A 21,562-nucleotide genomic window follows, 5' to 3' on the forward strand; every position below is an offset into this window, starting at 1 on the left:
AACGCATAAGGGACACCTGCGCGCGAAATTTACAACAGCCATCTGAACTTAGTGAAGCAAAATTTCAACACCAGACTTGTATAGGGGGAAAACTCAACATTTAAAAAATAATTCAAAACTATTACTTAAATATTTTTATTGAAAGAAAACAGCCAAAACGATTCCCTTTAATGCGTTATTGTCTCCATGGATGGTTGTGTCTATCGCAAAGGGTGCGGTTGCTGGGGCTTTCAGAATTAGAGCGCTTAAACAGATGTACGGGGTCCTCTCTGTGTCCTGAGACACCAGTGCACACCAGTACAGCCCAGTACTCATCGGTAGTCCAGACCCCACACCCCAACTGTTACCAAATCACAACTCCAAGCCAGGCCATCACAAAAACAACGGCTACAGTTTATCTTAAGAGTGGACGAAAATGTGCTGGAAGTTTGCACATAATGTGTGTTATATAATCTAATGTCTATGTGTGTTTTAATAGAGGATAGCGGCCATTCTGTAGATGATCTATAACAAGCATTCTCTATCTGACACTCACTTTAATACAGGTCGGCAGACCTACAGATCTACATCCACAGCCAGTTATGGTGATATAATTTTGGCTGTAATTCAGCATTACAGAGCCTAGCATGCAAACTTTGATCCGGTGAAGCATTAAGCAGAATTAACACCAGCATGGCGTAGTATTAAAATTACGAAGCATTAATGCTCCCTATTCGTTTGCCTTGCTTATTGTAGCAATAACATTTATAACTCGTTATTCCAGTACCAGCAGTGTCGGAAGTTCCAGCCTTTGCGCATTTGGTGAGCGCTACCTGCAGTGAAAAGGCCCATAGGTGGCGCCGTGTGGCACCGCGCTGGGACTGTCTCAGCTGCTCCATGATCCTCTTCTGGAGCAGGGCAAAGCCCAGGCTGGGAAGCTTGTACGTGAGCAGTGGGGACTCTGGGACCCGGCCCGTGGTGCTGGGTTACCAGCTGGGTCCACAGGCCCAACCTCCAGGTGTAGCCCAGGTGGAGGAGGTCTCAGACAGAGAGGTGAAGAGAAGAGGCCCGACGGAGGTGTGGTGAGGCGGAGTGTGTCCTGGGGAATATTCAGGGTGCAGGTATGGTTGAAAAAATGGTGGTTTCTTTGTTCATATTCCAATTTTTTTGTGTGTGTTTTTCCAGTGCCCTCGATCTGGTCAACCTAGCAGGACTAAAACTAGAATTATTAGCTACCAACCCCACAAGGTCATGACTTCAGATTGTTTAATCACGTGTTTAGAACTTTTAAAAACGGATGATCATGAAGTCCTCGGTGTTACTGAATGCAATTTGGGGGAGGGAAGTGTTGAGGGGAGCCAGGCAGGGAGACGGACGCACGGTCCCACTGCTGTGACCTTCACGATGCCAGGACTTGGCTCCCTGCGGCGGTGGGATGGTGGAAAATGCATTTTACTATATGGTGCTTTACAAAGTAGCGGCACGCATACCGGACAGGCACAGGACAATCAGGCGGCTAGCTGATCAGTTTTTCAAGCATCAGCTGTATTGCGTGCGCTATTAGATTGCTTTGGTCTGGGGTTTTTTTTCCTTTCTTCTGTCCATTGGGAATGCACCCTTTCTTCACCTCACGTCAGAGACCCATGCGAGAGTTCTGGGTTTTCTTGTTTCATATAATGTTGGTTAAGTGCCGGGTGATTCGAGTGCCGAGCTTCAGTACCTCAGCGGCCGTGTGGCTCTGCTAAATGTGAGTTTTCACCAACCTCGTCAGAATCTAGCTGATGAGCCTCTCCTCACATCCGCAGTAATGCTTCTTGCTACCCTGTGCCTGCTTGAGTTTCTGAAACTGAGGTTTTTTGTGACATGTGACATGCAAAGCGGCAGCATTTCTTGGTAACCTGTGCTAACGTGACCCAGATGAAGATTTTGTCACTAGGGAACCGAACCGCTGTCGTGCTCGCTGACCGTAACCGCTTCTCTGAGGCTGGCCGTGTGCGGGGGTCTGCTGGCGGTGGTGTTGACCAAGTCTGGAGGAGGTGAGGCCGGACTGGTGCACCATGGCGTCACTGAAACTCGCTCTAGTCCCACCAGGGAAGGCCATGATGTGCAGAAGACCAGCGGAAGGAAAAACCACAGGAGAGAATCTGACGCAGTCTGCTCGTTAGTGTGATGATTCATGACTTAACTTTAGGAACATGATGAATACAGCCTTCTTAACAAACAATAGTTCTAAAATTAAACTCTTACCTTTTATGGGATTGTTAAGACATTAAATCAGCAATTCAATTGTAAGATACATTTGAATGAATTTTTCAGCACTAGAATGTAAATATAATGGCCAGGGTGTACAGGTTAAGGGCAAGTGCACCCCTTCCAGGACAGTTGTTTATTTCATAAAGTACATGGCCCAATATCCTCAGAAATGCACACACACGGAACGATGGTAGGTTTACATCAAACCTTGAGGCAGACCAGCTACAACAGAAGCCCGAATTAGGTTCAGGAGAGGAAAGCGTGGCTAAAGCAGAGCCTCGCCCAGGCGGGACAGGATCACTTGGTCTGATGACAGTGTGCAGATGGGGTGGGGTCAGCATTTGGCAACAACAGTATGTATTCCTGGACGCAGTCTGCCTTGTGTCAACAGTACAGTCTGCCGAAGCCGTAATGGTGTGGGACACGTTTTCTTGGAACACATTGGCCACTTGATACCCAAACAAGCAATGTGTTTATTTGGTTTGGGGGGGTCCAGGACTTAAGTTAATGGGTTTGGAATTATTACCCGAAAAGAATGCAAACGGCTGTCATTCCCAGAATGGCTCCTGTTCAGCTTCCCGATGTAATGGGCAAGAAAAAAAAAATCCATAATTTATTAACAGAAAAGCACCAGCATGTTAAATGGTATGGCACGCATGTACCCATAAGGCTGGCCATAAAAGATGATGCAGTGAAAACAAGATTTATATGTTATGTTTATATCAATTCTGCACAAAGAGGAAATGCAAATTCCTGAGACAAAAATAAACCTTTAAATCAACGTTACGCCGTATGGAGACATGCCAAAAACAAGGAACTTCCGATTTAAGGGAAAAAATATAAAAAGGCAATTTACAAAAGGGATAAACCAAAATATACAAAAAGACAAGAAGTAACAACAAATTTGTCAAGAGTGGCTACAGCAGGTTAAGGGTCCTCGAACGTCCTGAGTGGGTCGGGGGTTATAGGTCAGGGGAGCAGACGTCGTGCAGGGCGTGGAACAGGTCCTGAGGGGGTGGGAGAGACCAGACATCAGACTCTGTCCATGCATTACCCAGTATGGCCAGAATAAAATCAAACCAGGTGTGTTCAAGCTCCAATTGTGAAAATAACCCACCCTGGGTAGAGAGGACAGAGAGGAGGGTCTCACCTGCAGCGTTTCCCATGTGAAGGCTCAGGAGGGAGGGTGGGGGTGTCCGTGTGCCGTGGGGCGGCGGAACACCACGAAGCCCGCTGGGACCGTTCTGTGACGGGGGCCCACGGAGCTGCGGGGGCCCGCAAGGCTGATGGAACGCGAGTGGCCCGTGCTCAGTCGGACCGCGCCCGCCCGGCGAACCTTGACGCGGGCCGTGGAGAGCAGGGGGACCTCTCAGACCCGTCAGGCCGTGGGCGGGTGGAGGGCCTCGTGACGCCGGGGGACCAAAGGGCGGAGGATGGGAGGCGGAGGGGCCATGTAGGGCTGGAGGGCCGTGCGGAGGGGAGGGGCCGCGGGGCGTAGGGCGGGGCACGGCCGCGGACCGGTGAGGGGATCCCTGTAGAACACTCACCGACAGGAGAGGAGGCGGCTTGGTCTTAGGATAAGAGTCTGAGCGAAGACGGAGAGATCAGCGTGTTGGGGATAATTCTTTAAATATATCAGTAATAGAGATATAAATAAATAGATAATTAAATAATCTCTCCACGTCAAATAAGTAACATTTTAAAAAGATGACTCAGACAAATGCACAATTGAGATGCATAAAAGAATTTCTATCATTTTCTGATTACAATGGGCATCGCACACTCCAATGTCTCCTTCCTCCCTGCTAGGTGGTAGAGGTCTCAGGGAGAACTGCACATAGATTGTTCCGTATTTTGCATCTGACTCAAGAGTGGTTTGAAATAAACTAGAAGCAGGTAGTTTGTAAAAGTCAGAGCTGGCTGAAATGGTGCTGTTACTCTCTCACTGCCCTTGAAGATAAGAATGGATGAATAAAGTAACCTGCTACACCCATGAGATGGCCCTGGGTTGGCTCGCCTACGCCCGGTGCGAGGGGCGGCCCTGGGGGCACGGGGTTTGACAGAAGGGGTGGGGGCCCCCCCAGACTGGCAGGCAGGTTGCTGAGACGCTCTGGGGTTCCCTCACTCTCCAGCTCCGTGGAAACAGAAACTGCAGAGGGACGGTTCAGTGACAAAACACGATAACTAAATAAATAATAAATAAATAAAAAATATTGAACTTCTGTTGAATTTCCTATGCATCACAGAGACAACACACACACACACACACACACACACACACCCTCCCTACAGCGTCTCTGGGGGTGTGCTGGTATGCTCCCCCCTTCTCATGTACCCACCTTGCAGATGGTCCTGGCGGCCCCGCACGTATTCAGCGACGGTGGCCAGCTCCTCCGGGTACAGGTGCAGGCCCTCAGCCATGAGGAAGAGCAGGTGGCGCGTGGTGAAGGGCACAGCGTGGCGCTCCAGCTTGGCCCGCTCCAGGTAGTCGTCCATCAGCTCGGTCGCGCGCACCCCTGCCTCCGCTGGGTCACGCGGTCGCCTCCCGCCGCCCAGACGCCCAAACTCCATCGTCACAAACTCCATGGCCTGCTCCTTGGGCATGTTGCGGTGAACTGCAGGGGTCAACGACAGACACTCAGCCAGCAGAAGGGGTGGGACACATATGGCGCACAGCGAGAGCCGTGGCAGTATAAAGCCGGCAGGCTCCCGGCAGGCCGCCAGCGCCTTAAACAATTAGGACTGTCAGGATTTTTTTCCCCCCACTACGGCCTTCGCCACTTACATGCAAAATGCTGAAGTTGTAACTTTTGTTAATTTTTGAGTAACTAGGTGTGTGTGAGGAGGGTCGTCTCGTTCTGTATGTAGCATTACGGGAAGCAGGGAAGTTTCGATAAAGGAAATAAACTATATATATACATATACACACACAGACAAATATATATATATATATACACAGATTTCACTTTTCACCCATGTAAACAGAAATATTAGAATTTTGAGGGTGTGTTTAAACGGGGTTTAACTGAAAATGTTTATTACCACCAATACTTTTTTGGGAATGAATAACACAGCAAAATTCAAATATGCACTTAATCAAGTGGGGAGGGAGACTAAATATGGAAATCTTAATACCTGAATTGGTTTTAGACAATACAGTGCAACTACCTTCCTGTAGTGGTGGACATTCATATAACAGTATAAAGTAGCAAGATTGTATTTAATGTTAATAGAAGGATATATGGCTAAACCATTATTTAAAAAGATAACTGTGCATTTCAACAATCTTCAAGATGCAGTATTAAAGGTAACATTTTGTTAATCATATCTACTTATAGTAGCATCTTAGTTTGGATGGACACGTTACTTATTCTACTTTTACCATTAGTTTCAAACAAGTTTGGGGTGGCGGACATTTTAAATTATGTCGGTTCCCCATAAAGTATGCGTAAACTCCTGGCTGAACAATTTAAAATTTAATCCAGTAAATGGTTTACCTGTTTTTATGCATTTATCTTCAGAGAGAGCAGTTTGTGTGGGGGGCAGTTGTAGTTGTTGTTAAATACCCATAATGTGGAGGGGAATTAATGATATTGGATTATATGTGCTTGACGTAATCATACACGACAAAGAAGGGACACTCAGACTGTTAAATTGTATTTTCACTTATGTCCACTAGGGGGCACCGAGGGGTATCGGACACTTGGCCCATAAAAAGTAGTAGAGCAGCATTTCTTGTGAGGCGGTTGAGGAGTGTGCGAGTGTGTGTGTGTGTAAAACGTTTGTTACACCTTACATCAAGGCATTTAACACATGTTTGGGGACCTTCTAAACCAGGACCATGACTCAGCCTCACCTGAGTGGCCTGTCTACAAAGCCCAGACCAACCGGTAAGTCTAATCCAATATTATAGAACTGTGTCGTTCTACTTTTTTGGACTAAACTGATAAGTACTGTCCTCAGCACTACTGACTGTATACATGTATATTATATTGGTGTAGGGGTCATTATTGTCTGCATTGTGGGGTTTTTTCCTCTAATTTTGTGATGATGTGTTCTTGGGTTATACAGTCACAGACTGAAAGGTGCAGAGATACAACTCTGTGTACTCTTTTGAGCCAGAGGGAGGTTACACATGTTAAGAAAGTGGGGACTGCCTTTCTCAACCTCAGCACTTGTTATATTGCTATACGTTCTAGACATAAAAAGGTCAACATATTCACAAAGATGACCACCGCTAAACCAGTGCCATCCAATATACAGAGGTAGCGGTTAAGGGCAGTTCAGTTGCTTTAAACTGGGAGATGATCAGTGCCTGTGGGGACTTACTTTTGAGGGACTCTGAAAATATGATTACTGTGCACGAGGACAGAGTTACGTTAGTCTGCTCGACGAGAATACATAAGGGGGAACCATCGGAGCGGACGTCTTGGAGGGCTCGCGTCAGGCCCGATTCCGCCTGCAGGAAAAGCATTTCCACCGAGAGGCCGCGCTCCTGCAAACAGTGGCCTAACGATTTTGGGTACTCCCTTTGAAAGAAGAAGAAGAGAGCTGGTTATTGACCTCCACGCGCCAGGGAAGGAGGGAGTCACGGGCGCGGGAGGAGGCGTCTGCCTGGGGTGTGAGACGTGGGGGCTGAGGAGCAGATTAGCTACACATGAACAAGGGAACAGTCCTGCTAGTAACATGTGAGTGCAGTGACTGTTGGTTCGGTTCATGTGTAAAGCTGAATCAAACACATTTAAATTATATAAAGTATAAAAAAAGGAAGCATATTTCAAATATTACAGCTAATTTTGTCATGACTATTATTACTATTTTGTTATTACAGACATCAACTGGGTGTCAAAGGTTTAATATATAATTGTTGAGGGATTATGTATTACTGAAAGGTACGTTTGCAAATATGATGAGAAAAATCAATAAAACAATTATTTAAGTTTATCAAAAACTAAAAACTATTTTTTAAAAGTTTGTTAAAGACATTTGCTGGTTCATTGTAGAAATGTAGTATAATTCAAGCCAAACTCAGAGAGCTCCGATAGTCTAACACATTCCAAACATTACCCCGAAAACTGAAATTATATTACTGAGATGGTTAATTTTCAGAATTATTCGGCGCCAAGTATAAGACAATAACATTTTTCATGTAATTTACCATCTGTAACAAGGTTTAATAAAAAATAAAAATATTAGAACATAGCTTTAAATAATACATGAGGTAAAGAATACAAATTATCATTGAGTCAAATCAAAATATTTTTTAAAGTTATACATGTCTGTCATTGAATTCATTTTGTTATTATGCATGAATATTTTGACTACAAGTATTTTTCTGTGTGAGGATGGGTCATTAAGAAGTGAATTTCCAGTTTGGAGAAAAATATCCAAGTTCTTGGATAAAAACAGGATTTTAATCAGGATTATTTCCTTAAAGCCAATTAAATTTTTAAAAAGCCATTTAACTTTAGAACATGTTACAACCTTTTTGTGTTTTCAAACTACCGGATTAGATTTCCATGCATTCATGGATGGTTGAACAATGCCCATTAAGCCTAAAGTAATTCTGTCCAGTCCATGTATGTGCATATTATTAAACAAATGAGCTTTTAGAATTACTCATAAAATTCCTTAAATTTCTTTAACAGCTGGTACATATACAGCAGGCTCTCTATCCATAAGAATTTTATGTTTTGTTTTAGTTGCAAAAACTGATGGGTAGATTTGATGTGAGGGCATTTCTTAACCTGCACGCTTAAAATGTGCATTCATGTTTGAAATTAACAGTGAAAAAGCTTTTTTTTTTTATATGCAAAAAAACATGCTTTCTGTTGTATTTTTGCAAAGGTTTAGTAAATGACTACACAATCATCAGACAGTGTAGTTTTACACTGATTTTGTGCGAGTATGAATTTGAGTGTGGATGTCATCAGCTGGCCTTCAAAATAAATGTAAGGCTCATTTGTGTTTGTATACAGACGACAGTTTGAGAGGCTGCTTGTCAAACAGGTGCCACGCATTTTGTGTTCATCAGTGACGCACGCGGAGCATGGGCAGACAAAACCTCAGTTCAGCGATGTGACAAACCAACCGGCAGGTTCACCCACAAATTAATAAACACTGCACCCCCGCGGAGACAAAACGCAATGCATCACAATAATCAGAACACAGACTTTAGGGTGTTCGGTGTGCTGGTGTGGCGTTTACTCACAGATTCCGGTTGTTCACAGAGAGCACCACGCAGTCAGCAGGACATTTTGCCTCATCTCCACAGAATTGCTGGTACAGTTTCTGGTACAGAGAACTACACTTGTCTCCTCCCCCTGGCGAGACAACTGACAGAATACAAGCAAAAAATTATGAATCCATGATGATTATTATTATTAAACACAACTGTGCTCACACTGATTGGACAGTAGTTAGAAACAGAGCCGTCTTAGGACATTTCCACACAAGTGCACTACCTGGCTGATGTTTCGAGTGTGACTGATGAGATGAAAGTTCATACGTCTTGTAGTCCAGAGCACTTGCATAATCATCCCTTTGACCCAAATGTTCATAGCTGAAAATAGATATATTAACAGGGTTCAAATTTAAGGGTGGTAACAGGACAATGTTTTAGACTTTGTCTTGGGGTAACGTCCACTGCCCGTGGAGACTTGATGTGTCCGGAAAACTGGATTTTACACTCTACTGAAATAAACAGCTGAATCCAAAGCATCAGCCGGTGAACGGACACACGGTCCTTACCTCTCTGGTTCGTGGTGTGCGTCCTGTCTGTCCTCAGCAGGAGGGTACGGCTGTCTCCGGACGTCCTGTCTGTCCTCAGCAGGAGGGTACGGCTGTCTCCGGAAAGCTCGGACAGGTTTCGGGCCACTGGGACAACCCAAAGCATACAAACCACCCTCAGTAGCTCGCGAACGCCGGCCACGGTACGAAAGGCACCGTCCAGCAAGCACTTCACCGACAAACGACTTAAAAAAATTGTCTAGACATTTTAGTAATCTGTGAAGTCCTGTTCCAGACGCTCTTACCCGCTGGTGGGGTTGGCGTTAGGCCGCCTGCCCGCTGCGATCGGCGCCCACGACGACATCGCTAGCTAGGCTAACCGGCTACGGGTCTGGACGCTGACGGGAGAAAGAGGCAGGTTCACGGTCTTTACAGCGCCAAACCTTACAACAACCAGCCAAAATGGAAACAAATATATGTGGTAAATGATCCAGCCAACGACATCAACCGCACACCAAGCGACATATCTAGACTAGAGGAACCGGAGGCGCCACGAACTAGCCCGTTCGCCGGGGTTGTCTGCATTACCTGGGGAGGATATAAGGGCGCTTGCTTGGAGATTTGCTGTCGGTGTCCAACTTCAGTTTCGCTCAAACACGCCAAAGCGCAGCACGAATGGGCGCCACCTTCACACGCAACTTGGAGCTGTTTGCCAGACAGGTAAGGCGCACGTTTCCTAGTTTCCGCTTCCTCGGGAGGATGTTTGCGGGAGGGACCGAAGCTCTTACCGCCCACAAGCGGAGCAGAAGATATCGCCTCCTGCACCTTCAATCCAAGTTCATTCATCCTCCCGGATTATATAGGCGTATTTTTTTCGAATTTGACAGTTCAAACCATTTCTAAGTCAACAGTCAGTTTCAAGATACTAGCCAAGGGCTTTTAAAGCTACATGGGAAACAATAAATTCATCCCTATTTATTTTTTTCCCAGGTCCAATCCACAAATTAGTCTAGGTCTAGGTTTAGGTTGAGGACTTTATGTGAAAATCTTGGTAATCCATTGACAGCAACACATTATGCAACACATACAACAAAACTTTTATTACAAACATCACAGTTCAGAAAAGAAAGATTCTGAATTCAGTCACACTCATCTTTGGGAACTCTTCAGATTCACTCAAACATTGGCCACTTCCGAAAGTTCACATTTTACGTTCATATGACATACGATGTCCATCTTTCTTAAACAAATGTTTGTAAAGCAAGACAAATGACTGAATCGTTCAGGTCAGGTCGACGCACACTACTGCAACCTGAACGTTTTGTGAATGCAGAGTGACGTGTGGGTTGTTTAGCATTCTATACTAAATAGGATTTTCGTTATTCACTATGAAAACCTGTCTAATACCACTGTACATCACAGCTTCACCACCCTACTGATAATGCAAGGGAACCAACCCACAATTATTTCAAGTACAGCAGAGACAGGTAGAATGATATGAGGGAAAAAATGTTGAGATTAAATCCATCCCAGAGACAGACGTTTGCATCTTCTTGGAGAAAAGGCGGTTAGGGAATGGCTGCCTTTCTTGTTCAGCCTTATAGTTTAGTTTTCTAATACATGAGAAGATTCACAGATACATTTAACATGTCCGAACACAGAGACATGTATTTAGCCACTGCTCAGCGCCCACAGAGACAGTCAGAGGCAGATCATTGTATACACAATGCATGTAGCTACTGTTCATGCATTTTAGTGGCATCTTTTTGGACATGATGCTTTGAACTTCTCAAAGACCTTCCATGCCTCCCGATCCAGCTCCTCAAGTCTCGTTATCTGACCAGGGACGGCCCTCCGATAGTTCACATCATCTTTCCTGAGAGAGATTAAAAATTCTCTCTCCTCATTTCTTCCTTCTTTCCTCTCCCTCTGAACGAAACACTCCGTTTCTCTTTCCTCGCACCATTCAGTGCCGTAGCTTCCAATCGCAAAACAGCGTCATAGTTCTATTGGTCAGGCTGGATCTCTTGGACAGAACTGGATAGGATAGAGACTAGGGGGACCATCCGTGTCTTGGCTTTTGGAGGCTGGTGTCAGGACACATGGGAAATGAGTCTCACTCGCGTCTGAATGTCCTGACGACACAACGGGCACGTCTCCAACTGTAAGGCACACTCCATACAAATCCCACTTCAGACAGGACACACCCACACCCACAGATCTTTAAGTGGTATTGCTTAAAAGTAAGAAATTCCCTTTCTGCAATTTCCTTTGGAATCAATAAGAAGGTAAAACAAGATTTTAAAAACATTAAGTTCTAAGGAAATGCAATTACCAGCTGTTGAAGGCATGTCTTGACATGTGTATTACTATACAAACGTCCCTCCCAATGCAGTGTTGCATTATTTAGATACATCACTAACATATGGTGGTGAAACACACCCACCCCCACACACATGCGCACACACACATGCACGCGCACCCCCAATAACTGTGATGCATGACAGGGGGGCTCTGTACCTGTGTGCACAGGGTCTCAGCTCTGTGTCTGCAATCTGGTCACAGCAGAGGGTGCAGCAGTTATCTCTGATGCTAACCTGCTTCAGAAGGGCTAGCCGTCGATGTCTGAGGGCCATGGAGTTTAAAAATCAGGAGGGAAAAACAACGCGTTAATAACAGGGCAACGTAAACCCAGCGCCCGGAGTTTACCTTCACAAAACCACTTCATTTAGATGCAGGCAATCCCCCAAGGACAGACAGACGTCCAGGACACGCACACAGCACTGAACGCACCTGGGCAGGATGATCTTCTCATCAGACGCCAGCGAGGCGAACTCGTTGAAGGTGCTAAACTTGAGCGATGGGGGGTGGCGGAAGGGTTTGGCCCCAAAGTTGAACTCACACTGTTGGTAGGACATAAAACTGGCTGCCGCAAAGAAGCCAGACCTGCAAGAGACGAGACAGACACAGACACAGACACACACACACACACACACACACACACACACACACACACACACACAGAAGAGGACACAGGAGAACAGAGTGTGAATCCAAAGTCTGCCATAAAATGAATGTCCAAGACTTACAGATCACACACAAAGTACAACCAAGCTGCTTACGTGGCAGAGGAGAACACCTGCTTCTCAGGAGGAAGCTGGTGTCCGTTCAGGTAGAAAACCATCTGCTTCTTGCTAAGATCCAGCAAGAATCCTATGGCATCTCCTGCAGAGCAAAGAACAACCCAGCGTATGCCCTCAAACTGACAACTCCTTCTCAAAGATTTGACTGATTTACTGAGATGTACTGAGAAGCACTAAACGTAGCCTCTTAACTGAACACACTGCATTACAGTCTCAGTGCTGCAGGGGAACTAGATTCTAATCAGTGTTGTGCTCCCAAACAAAAACCCCACAATGTGTGAGGCAGTGACTTGGTACTGACCTTCCTTCCAGCAGGGGTGGGAGTGAGGTTTGCTGCGTGCATTGTACCAAATCAGCTGCCTGCAGCCGTCATACGCACACGAGTACTCGTCATCCCCAATCCCATAGCCCTCCTATTTTACACACACACACACAGACAGACTACATCTCACATGTGCTGAAGCGTGACTAATGCCAGTTCTCTGAATAAAGGAGGAACTATCTGACAGGAACTGGGCATACGTGGTTGAGGAACTTGCTGTCCTTTGTGGCCCAGCCGATCTGCATCACCCCAGACGTGATGACCGTGACCTCGTAGTACCAAACCCCCGAATCTACACAGAAGGTGCAGCGCACGCTCTCGAACGAGGACGCGTCACACCGGGCCTGGACACCATGCAGGCATAGATGAGCACTTGTAGTTCTAACTGGAGCTCTGACCTCCCACAACTGCCACTAGCTCCCAGTGCCTCACCTCAAGTCCACTGGGAGAGATCTTCAGATATTCACTGACGTCATTGCTGTTCAGCATGGCGTTGATATTGTGAAGGTTGACCTTCTCATAAGTGAACTGACGTGCTTCTTTCAGGACTAAAGGTAACAGGAGGACAGTAGTTTCAGTTACTCACAGCATCAGCAAAACTCCTGCGAGCTCACAATCCCTACAAACATTCTACAGTGCAGATGCTGAACGAGCAGTTTCATAATCTGCACTCGAATGACATCAGGGAATCATTTTTAATTTTCTTAAAATACAAATAAAAACAAACAAACAAAAAAACATACATTCTCTGTGTGAAAACATCACATTAGAAAATAAAATAATTTAAAGGCACGATAATCAATAGCTGAAATGGCACTTTTTTCCCAGACAAGTATACATTACAAAACATTGAGCTGTCCATGATAAAGTTTTATTTTGATTGAACACTCATGCAACCAGTTGTAATAAGCATAGCGTCTTATGTCACGTCCCTGCACAGACATGAGTGTCTACCTTAGGCTACTTTTTGACTCAGCAAGACGTCTCTGCAAGTGACAAGTTTCATCCGGTATCACTTCTTACACACGCCATAACTGTCAGCAGGTGAGCAGGAAGCAGGAAGATTCCCACAGCCTTTATCGATTTATACCATTAGCTTGCAGGATGCTTTTGGTGTTATGGCTCATTTAGCAAGCCATAGTCATGTGCAGAAGTCTTATGGTCAGATAAGACGGAGTTAAATTTGTGGCAGACTGAAGCGAACCACATTACTCCATCACTCCAGCTGTGACGCAGGGCTCACTGCCCGCTCACTGCCCTGCTCTGATGACACAGGACAGTCTCACCAGTCTAACGGGGCATCTTAACTGCTCCGATCCAACCAAACGCCTGTAAACCCAACGGGTGACGCTTCACCTCACAGCTGCGGACGTGCAGGTTTTTGACGCCAGTCGCTGAACCCGAGTGCCGCTAAAACCAAGGCTGAGGGAACAAAAAAAAAGCCCCCTGAGGCAAGCAGGAGTTGAGTGGGTGTTAGGTTAGCGTCACACATTCAGCCTCCACGTGGCATGAGCGGAGCGGAAAGGTTCGCTTTTCATTCTAGTGTCCATGGTTAGCGTGTTCAAGCGTCTTGTGTAAGCAGTGTGTTGCTGTTTCCTGGAAGCACCAGCAACACATTATGCATGAGAGAGAGAGAGAAAGAAAAACAGGCCTTTCTGGTCAGGCAGGGCTGCACCAGGGTTTCAGGCACTGATCACATGACAATTTTATCCATGTTACTCATAAAGGGACAGCTGTGTAAAAACAGCTGAATAGTATACCTATATAAACAGTCCATTAATACAAACAATCACCGTTCAGTTAAAGCATACAGTAGTCATCCTTTCACTTCAGATTTAATCTACTTGAATACAGAGGCAAATGAAAAACACAATGGTGTCTCAATTCAATCGACGGGAACGTTGTTCTAAAACAGATAATTACTGTAAAGTGAACAAAACGGGGACATGTAAGCTGTTTTCACCAATGCCACTGGCAGGCAGGCAGGTGTACTTACAGAGGTTATCAAGGCTCCACTGTGCGCAGAAACCGACCTGGCGTTTGAGATAGTCTGTGTGATCTGTCCAGGACTCCAGGACAGCTAAACGATTGCTGATGCAGGACTCCGACACAGTCAGCTTGTTCTCACCTAACATCAATGGGAACAGTTAGCCACGAGCAGAATTCCACCGCAAGGTTTCAAAAGTAGCACCAAGGATGCAAGGACAACGTGGAAGAGACAGACTCACTGGTCTGGGAAAACTTTTCCAGGGCAATAAGGGCGAAGAGCATTACAGTGGGGTGAGCCTCAGAACCCTGGGAGAGGGAGACGAAGATAGGGAGACATTCACAACAGCAAAGCACACAGGACAAACTCAGTCCAAAAGACTCAGAACCCTGTATGGTGTGACAAACACATTCCGTGTGTTGAATCATTAGTGCTGCGTCCAAACCATCTCTCACCAGGCTCTCCAGCAAGTACTCCAGGGTTCCTGGGCTGAGAAGTGCGATGCTAGCTGGACCTGAGAGAATCAGGGGTGGGTCTTATTTGACGGACACTGTGCAAACGTCACTCTAGCAAAGTTAAATGAAACCAGACATTTGATACTGAAACTACTGGACAGCAAGAGAAGGGCAGAGATCCCTTGGAGGGTGTACTGTGTCTGTGTGTGTTTAGAAAGCTCAGCAGATCTGCCAGAGCCTGTGTCCAGGTCTCAGAGGGAGGTGGCATGCAGGGTCAGGCCCACACACGCAGCATTTTCCTGCAGCTCTTCCCAGCTGCTGCACTATTTGTAGCGGTGAACAGCATTTTAAATGATTGCTGATCACCTACCATGCTTGGACATGCACAAGTGAGCACTCTCAAAGACACACACAGACTCACACACTCGCGTTTGCACGGGTTCATGCATAGCCAGGGACGAGAGCGGCTCACCAGCGAGTTTCTCGGCGAGGCAGCCCAGCACTGCTGTGGTGTTGCGGTGTTTGGCTGGGTTGAGGGCATCCTGGCGGGCCACGGCACCACTCAGATTCAGCATGTCTGACAGCTTCTGTAGAGCGTCCTGGCCATGGGAAACACACAGCAGTATTGCAGACACACACTACATAAATGCTTAGGTCATCATTAAAACAGCAAAACCATCATTTAAACAACACAGGACATTGTGATTCATAACACCATTAACATAAAGTTATCCAAAGCATAACTTTCCCTGTATTGGATTAGATTGCGAGATGGTACACAAGCTAAGGGCGAGGGCTGTGCTCTCCTCGCAACATGTTCATCTGTCCCAAGATGCTGCATGATGACTGGTTTGAACAGATGCAGCAGTTGGCTTCTAACTAGCAGGCCAGAACTAGCATTGACAAATTCAGGAAAACCGGGGCAAAACCACAACAAAAAATAAAATCAAATAAAAGATTAAAAAAGTAAATAAAAAAAAATAAAATATATATATATATATATATATATATATATATATATATATATATATATATATATATATATATATATATATATATATATATATATATTTTTAAACAACAACCTTTGGGTTGCCAGCTGTGGTACAGCTTCTAAAAACAAAATACAGCAGGGCCACTCTGTGTTAACAGCGTCTAAACAGCCAGCCACACGTCACCTACCGATTCCTCAGAAACTCCTACACGTGACTGTGGAGAGCTAGAGAATAGGTAACTTGCTGCAGTATTTGGTTGAGTTATAAACTGAACCAAAAAGTCAGAAGCCAGACAATGATAGGGGTTTAATAACACTACTTATCTTTATAGTTGACATGACCGTTTATGTTCAAAAGTTTGAACAATGTCATAGGGTCAGTCTCTCAGATCTCCAAAGACCGGGCTCACACCAACAAGGGTAGACTGGAAAACATGTCTGTTATCATGCATTCTGCCCATTTATTCACACTAAAAGGTCATTTCCCTCTACAGAAAACACACATCTTTTCAAATCTGCTTTCCAAAGAGGGTAATTTCGAAAACACAGCTTTAGTGTGAATACAGAAAAAAGGAGCTTTTAGAAAACACTGACGTAAGGTTGCCATGTTGAACACATCGACAGTTCCAAAGCAACTCTTCACCAAACTGTTTACTGCTGAAGGGATTTTCATGTTCATGTCACGATGAGCTGCTTGTCTTATCTGACATTAGTCTCTTTTTTTCTCACCCTTTTCTCTACACGTTTGCTGGTACGTTGCACACAAGTGCAGCATGTAAACAATATGTAGCAGAAATGACAGGTCGGACACAAAATCTGCGTTTTCCAATTTACCCATGTTACCCATGTTACAAGGTCAAATCTTAGATGAAAAGGACTCCTTAACAGTGATTTGCCACTGGTACTGCTGCGTGGTCCAGGAGCATAAGCAGAGTACACGTCTGGCAAACTGGCCTTTAGGGAGTTTGTTCCCACTACATGACGCTGGCTGATGTAATGTTGCATGTGGCGTGTGTAGTCACTTTGGTGGGTAGAGGGCACTCGTCCAGGAGCAGGGTGATCACAGCCGGGCCCAGCGGGTCGCCCAGAGGAATCACACGGATCAGAGACTGCACCACCTCTAACCAGCCATCATCTACGGAGAGAAACGCACACTGTTCGTGATTCACTCCACTGGCAGCTCGCTCGTCTATTGTCTGAGCGTTTGCTCGTGCGTTTCTGTTTGCAACAACAATGAGTAGCTATGCAGGACATGCGATGCGTCATTAGAGCCAAAAATAAAACCACAATCGTTGAACTGATTTAACTGTGCCAATAGCAAATCACTTCCACTGCTGGTCCTCTCCCAAACACAGCTTTCATCTGTTGGGCTCTACATCCATGCAACATTTTCCAAGTCAAGAGGCTCACTAAGGCAGATGCCCTTTACAGGAAAATGTTGAAAGGATGACAGTTTTAATTTGCCCCCAGCTGGGGCATTTTTAGGAAGAGATTATAGTTTTACTGCTCAAGCTGGTGAAGCACGTATTCCCTCCTCGTCTGCATGGCTGTGAGAAGCCACGTGACTCCACCCAAAGCCAGGCTACGTCTGCCTCAACCCAAAGCAACAGATGCATATAAAATAAAGTCAACAGAAAGAGAAACCCTGGCAACTGGGCAGAGATAGAGAGAGAGAACTGGCAGGAAGGATATAGTTGTGAAGCACTAACTGAGCACCTGCCAAATTGCGCTACCCAAGAAGATCCTAATCGTGGCTACCAATTATATACAGCTATAGAGACCCCAACGATGGCCGAGCCTGCTGTGGGATTGGTAGAGACTCTCAGTCGGAACGAGCACAGATGTTTAACGAGAACAAACAAATTTAAAATAAATTAAATTAACAAGAACACAGACACTATAGTCTGCAATCAGCAGCCTAAGACATTTAATTGTGCAGCTGACCAACAAAGATTTTGTTTAGCACCAAAACCTAACATTGTCACATTAGCCACAATGACCAAGACAACAGCCACTCCCTCCAAATAGCCAGTTATTTCCACAGTGTCCATGGCTTAGGTGACTAATTATGTGCTAATTATTTAATCAAGGGTAGGCCAAGTGAGGACAACACGGATCCTTGTCTGAGCTGCAGTCCAGTCTAACACATCAAACACAAGCCTGACTGCATGTCATGAAGGCAACGTGGACCCATCCCTTTATAGTATTTTTACTCACCAGTTTCGGCCATCTCATGCAACGTTATCATGGAGTAAGGGGGCTCTTGGTCACTAAAAACACAAACACAACATCACAGTCTTTGAACAAAGATTACAAAATCAAGGCAACACCCTTTAAACAAAACATTTATACTGAGCTCTGCACTACTATAACTGGCTTGGCTGTCCAATTACTCAAGGTTTTTACATAAATAAGCACTATATTTAGTCACAGACACCAAACAAAGCATATGAAGTCCTAATGATACAACAGGCATGCGCAAAGCAACTGATGATGACGTAGCGGGGGGGGGGGGGGGGGGGGGGTGTAATGTGGTGGTCGCTGCTGCTTGGGAGGAGGGAGGGGGGGGTGAGGTTTGGCTTCAAGAAGCTGTCATCCATCTCTCTGAGTGCTGTGCAGCGACAGCTGAGCTTTCCCCACGGGACGCCCTTGGGCACGAGCGCACCATCTCGTCGACCCCTGGAGGTCTACGGTACAGAGTGCGTTAGCGAGCCGCTTACGTTACCTCTGCCATAAATCGCAGCTGTGTGTAATAAGGGCCACGTGTTCATAACACTAGATAAATCACGTTTAAAGAGCAGAGAAACACTGCACAGACATCCAGAGAGCAATGGAGAGAGATACAAAGAGACAAGAGACTAATCCAAAAAAGGTTCCAGTGCTAATGATTCTGGCTTCCTAGTGATAACAGTGTAATTATAATTATGGGATGTGAGGACAAAGCTGGCTACTTCACAAGCAGTAGGTACCACCACACACTCATCCTTCCATTACAACCTCGGCTTCCCAGACAGAGCATTTCATTCAGGCAGAGCCTGCTGAAAGTGGAGAAGACTCGGGATAAAGCACTTGTGTTCAGCGTCAGTGCGATTGTGTGTGTGTGAGCAGGTGACTTAAGACTCCCAGTTGAGTTTGTGTTTGGGTGCACGGAAAAGCCGCAAGTAGCAGCCCTGAAACAGAGAAGCATTACGCACACCGCTAAAGCAAAAGGGTACTGGGTCCGATATCTGCTCTGTTAACAGGTTTGTCAAACTCTGAAAGTGCAAAGCTAGCAGGCTAAAAGGAGAGTTCTCCATTCAAACAATCGTCCACGGCTGGATATCTGTGTGGGCAGGTGGACGCCCGTGTAGGATGACCACGGGGGAAGGTGAGAGAACATAAAGAGAGCCGGAGTGTGCTGACAACGCCAGCGCTTTAAACAAACATGAGGAGCTGCGGCTCATACTGGCTCCTCCCACGCTTGGCTTCAGTAATAAATTAATATTAAAAACTAGGCTGTATGAATCAGTGAATAAATAATGTCTTCCTCACTGAGGACTACAGTGAGAGCACTTCGACAGTCTCCCTCCACTGATCCAAGGAACTAAAAGATGCCCTGAACTGGAATATAACAACCAGAGACATCATAATATATGTGAATATATCCTGATTCTTATTACTTTTTGTGAGTCAAATTAGTTTCATCATACTGGAAGATACTGACTCACGAGGATTTAAAGTCACTCCAATTTAATGTGCATGATTTGCAGGTAGAGTGTGAAGTCATGCTTGAAGTTCAGAACCCCTGACCCATGACATCTGAACATCACTCACTTGTCCACAAGAGTCCTGATGACAGCCAGCGTGTCCAGCACCAGGCCATCCACGTTTTGTTTTTTCCGCCGGGGCTCGTGCGGTCCCCGACCTCGCCTGGGCGGCCGGACCGGGTCCCTGGGTCGACTGCTTCGGGCCTCCTGGGGGTCGGAGGCCACGTTGTCCGCTCGCCTGATCTGCCTGCGAGGGGTTGCTCCCTCCTCCAAATCGCTGTCCTCCCTGCACACACAGCTGTTCCCCATGGCCCCACTGCCTGCAAGACCTGGCCAGAACTGTACAAACCGCAGCTGTTCTACGGTCAGGCGTAGAACCTGCACAAGGCTCCTGCTGGCACAGAATGCGATCCAGGTGGCTACTATCATATCATTTGAAGGACCAAGAGAGGCGTCTCGGGACGGGCCGCAAAGGAGTGTCAATCATGGTGCTACTGTAGCTTGATAGCACCGCAGTAGAGGGAAGCAACAGCTTTAGCGCTGCAGTCAACAAGCATCCTAGACCAGGGGCGTGCTTCTCTCCTGCACGGAGAAAAACATTGTCAGAGTACGGCCGGAGTGTAATTCAGGTTAGTTTTAAAAATGCAATAAAGCTCAGAGTAACAATAGCAGCTCGCAATAAAAGTCGAAAACACAATAACATCTTACAGTAAAATGCGAAAATACGTTTCGCCGCGTTACACGATGCAGTTAAAAGTAAACTAACGCACTTTACATCGGTAACGGCATCACGTGGCAGCTTAGCATCGACTTGTGAGTGTGAGCAATTACTTGTGAGTAATCATCTAACGCTACCCCAGAAGCATGCAAGTATCAAGAGTGAAGCACATTTATCACGAAAAAAACACCTGACCGAGTACTCCAGCGACATACAAACACTCATGACAGTTTAAAGCTGAATTAACTCACTGCTACATCACCTGGAAGAGTAAACTGTTCTTTACAGCAACGTATCTTGATTTACTAGTTACAGTAACGATATAATCTAAACTGATTTAAGAAAAGAACGTTTCTAAGTGTAATCTTAAACTCGTAAAATCGTCAAATTACTTTAGCTAGCTAGAGTAAACACAGATGAACATGGGCAGTGCCACAGATGAGCAACGCCAAGATCTGACTTATGCCACAGCCAGACACAAACGAGACTGCCGACTCCGGTTCAGACGGCGTTTTACAAAGCAGCAGCTGACGTTGGGTAAAGCACGTCCAACTACGCTCACTCGTAATCTGGCTAACCGACACCAAACACATCTGAACATGTAAGCTGCGCTTTCACTGTTAGCTAGTTAGCTTAGCCGTCTGTCTTAGCTATAGTTAGCCAGCTATGGCTGAAGTAGCCGACAGCAGCAGCTCACGTCGGCTCAGAAACAGTAAAGGGTCAAAAACAAGCGTGAGGACGATTATAAAAACGGAATAAACCGTTACCTGGCGACACCGATTTGAACGACTCACACCGCGCGTGCAGATATAACCGTCATCTAGGCCTCGACACAGGAAGTGGACTGGCTAGCCTACAGCATTAGCCAGCGACCAACTGTCAGAAAGCGCAGCGCGACGGCGCGGGATGAAGCAGGCGGGCGGCGGACGTACCGGCCGTTAGCTGTTTACTGATATACGAGCTACAGACGTGAACGAGCGAAACTCCCTCAGGAAGCGGAGCCGCCGCCGTCCGACCGCGAGACGTTCCTGTCACGAGCCAGTAGGACGCTAGCTAGCGGAGCGAAAGGTCCGAGCGCGATGATGTCATCGCGTAGCTCCGCCCCTCCCAGCAACTACTGCGTAGCCCCGTCCCTCCCAGCAATTTAGACGTAACCCCGCCCCTCCCAGCAACATTTACGTAGCTCCGCCCCCAGCAACTTATACAGAAAAAAAACAAAAGCAATCTTATTTTGCG

General features: G+C 46.0%; 2 protein-coding genes across 4 annotated transcripts; both read right to left on the reverse strand.

The window, feature by feature from the left end:
* Window positions 1-2,935: 2,935 nt before the first annotated feature.
* si:ch211-216l23.2 (uncharacterized protein LOC565061 homolog) lies at window positions 2,936-9,681 on the reverse strand. Of its 2 annotated transcripts, none has more exons than XM_027029598.2 (10): window positions 9,550-9,681; window positions 9,267-9,359; window positions 8,983-9,108; window positions 8,697-8,794; window positions 8,444-8,567; window positions 6,562-6,761; window positions 4,572-4,847; window positions 4,214-4,381; window positions 3,383-3,817; window positions 2,936-3,239 (listed from the first exon to the last, which is right to left on the reverse strand). In XM_027029598.2, the coding sequence occupies exons 2-10, from the start codon at window positions 9,323-9,325 to the stop codon at window positions 3,202-3,204; spliced, it is 1,524 nt and encodes a 507-aa protein (XP_026885399.2). In that variant the 5' UTR covers window positions 9,326-9,359; window positions 9,550-9,681; the 3' UTR covers window positions 2,936-3,201. The 2 variants fall into 2 exon arrangements, with proteins under 2 accessions (XP_026885399.2, XP_035380895.1); XM_035525002.1 differs by having other exon boundaries at window positions 9,267-9,404.
* A 358-nt stretch (window positions 9,682-10,039) lies between these two features.
* Window positions 10,040-21,386, reverse strand: rspry1 (ring finger and SPRY domain containing 1). 2 transcript variants are annotated; one of them, XM_027029597.2, is made up of 15 exons: window positions 21,259-21,386; window positions 19,676-20,190; window positions 18,080-18,132; window positions 16,885-16,997; window positions 15,341-15,467; window positions 14,869-14,927; window positions 14,655-14,721; window positions 14,423-14,554; window positions 12,859-12,974; window positions 12,627-12,770; window positions 12,406-12,517; window positions 12,084-12,186; window positions 11,755-11,907; window positions 11,482-11,586; window positions 10,040-11,151 (listed from the first exon to the last, which is right to left on the reverse strand). In XM_027029597.2, exons 2-15 carry the CDS (start codon window positions 20,035-20,037, stop codon window positions 11,055-11,057), a joined length of 1,743 nt encoding a protein of 580 aa, XP_026885398.2. In that variant the 5' UTR covers window positions 20,038-20,190; window positions 21,259-21,386; the 3' UTR covers window positions 10,040-11,054. The 2 variants fall into 2 exon arrangements, with proteins under 2 accessions (XP_026885398.2, XP_026885397.2); XM_027029596.2 differs by lacking the exon at window positions 21,259-21,386 and adding an exon at window positions 21,094-21,251.
* Between the last annotated feature and the right edge of the window lie 176 nt (window positions 21,387-21,562).

This window comes from Electrophorus electricus, chromosome 4 (assembly GCF_013358815.1).
Source record: "Electrophorus electricus isolate fEleEle1 chromosome 4, fEleEle1.pri, whole genome shotgun sequence".
Taxonomy (NCBI): Eukaryota; Metazoa; Chordata; class Actinopteri; order Gymnotiformes; family Gymnotidae; genus Electrophorus; species Electrophorus electricus.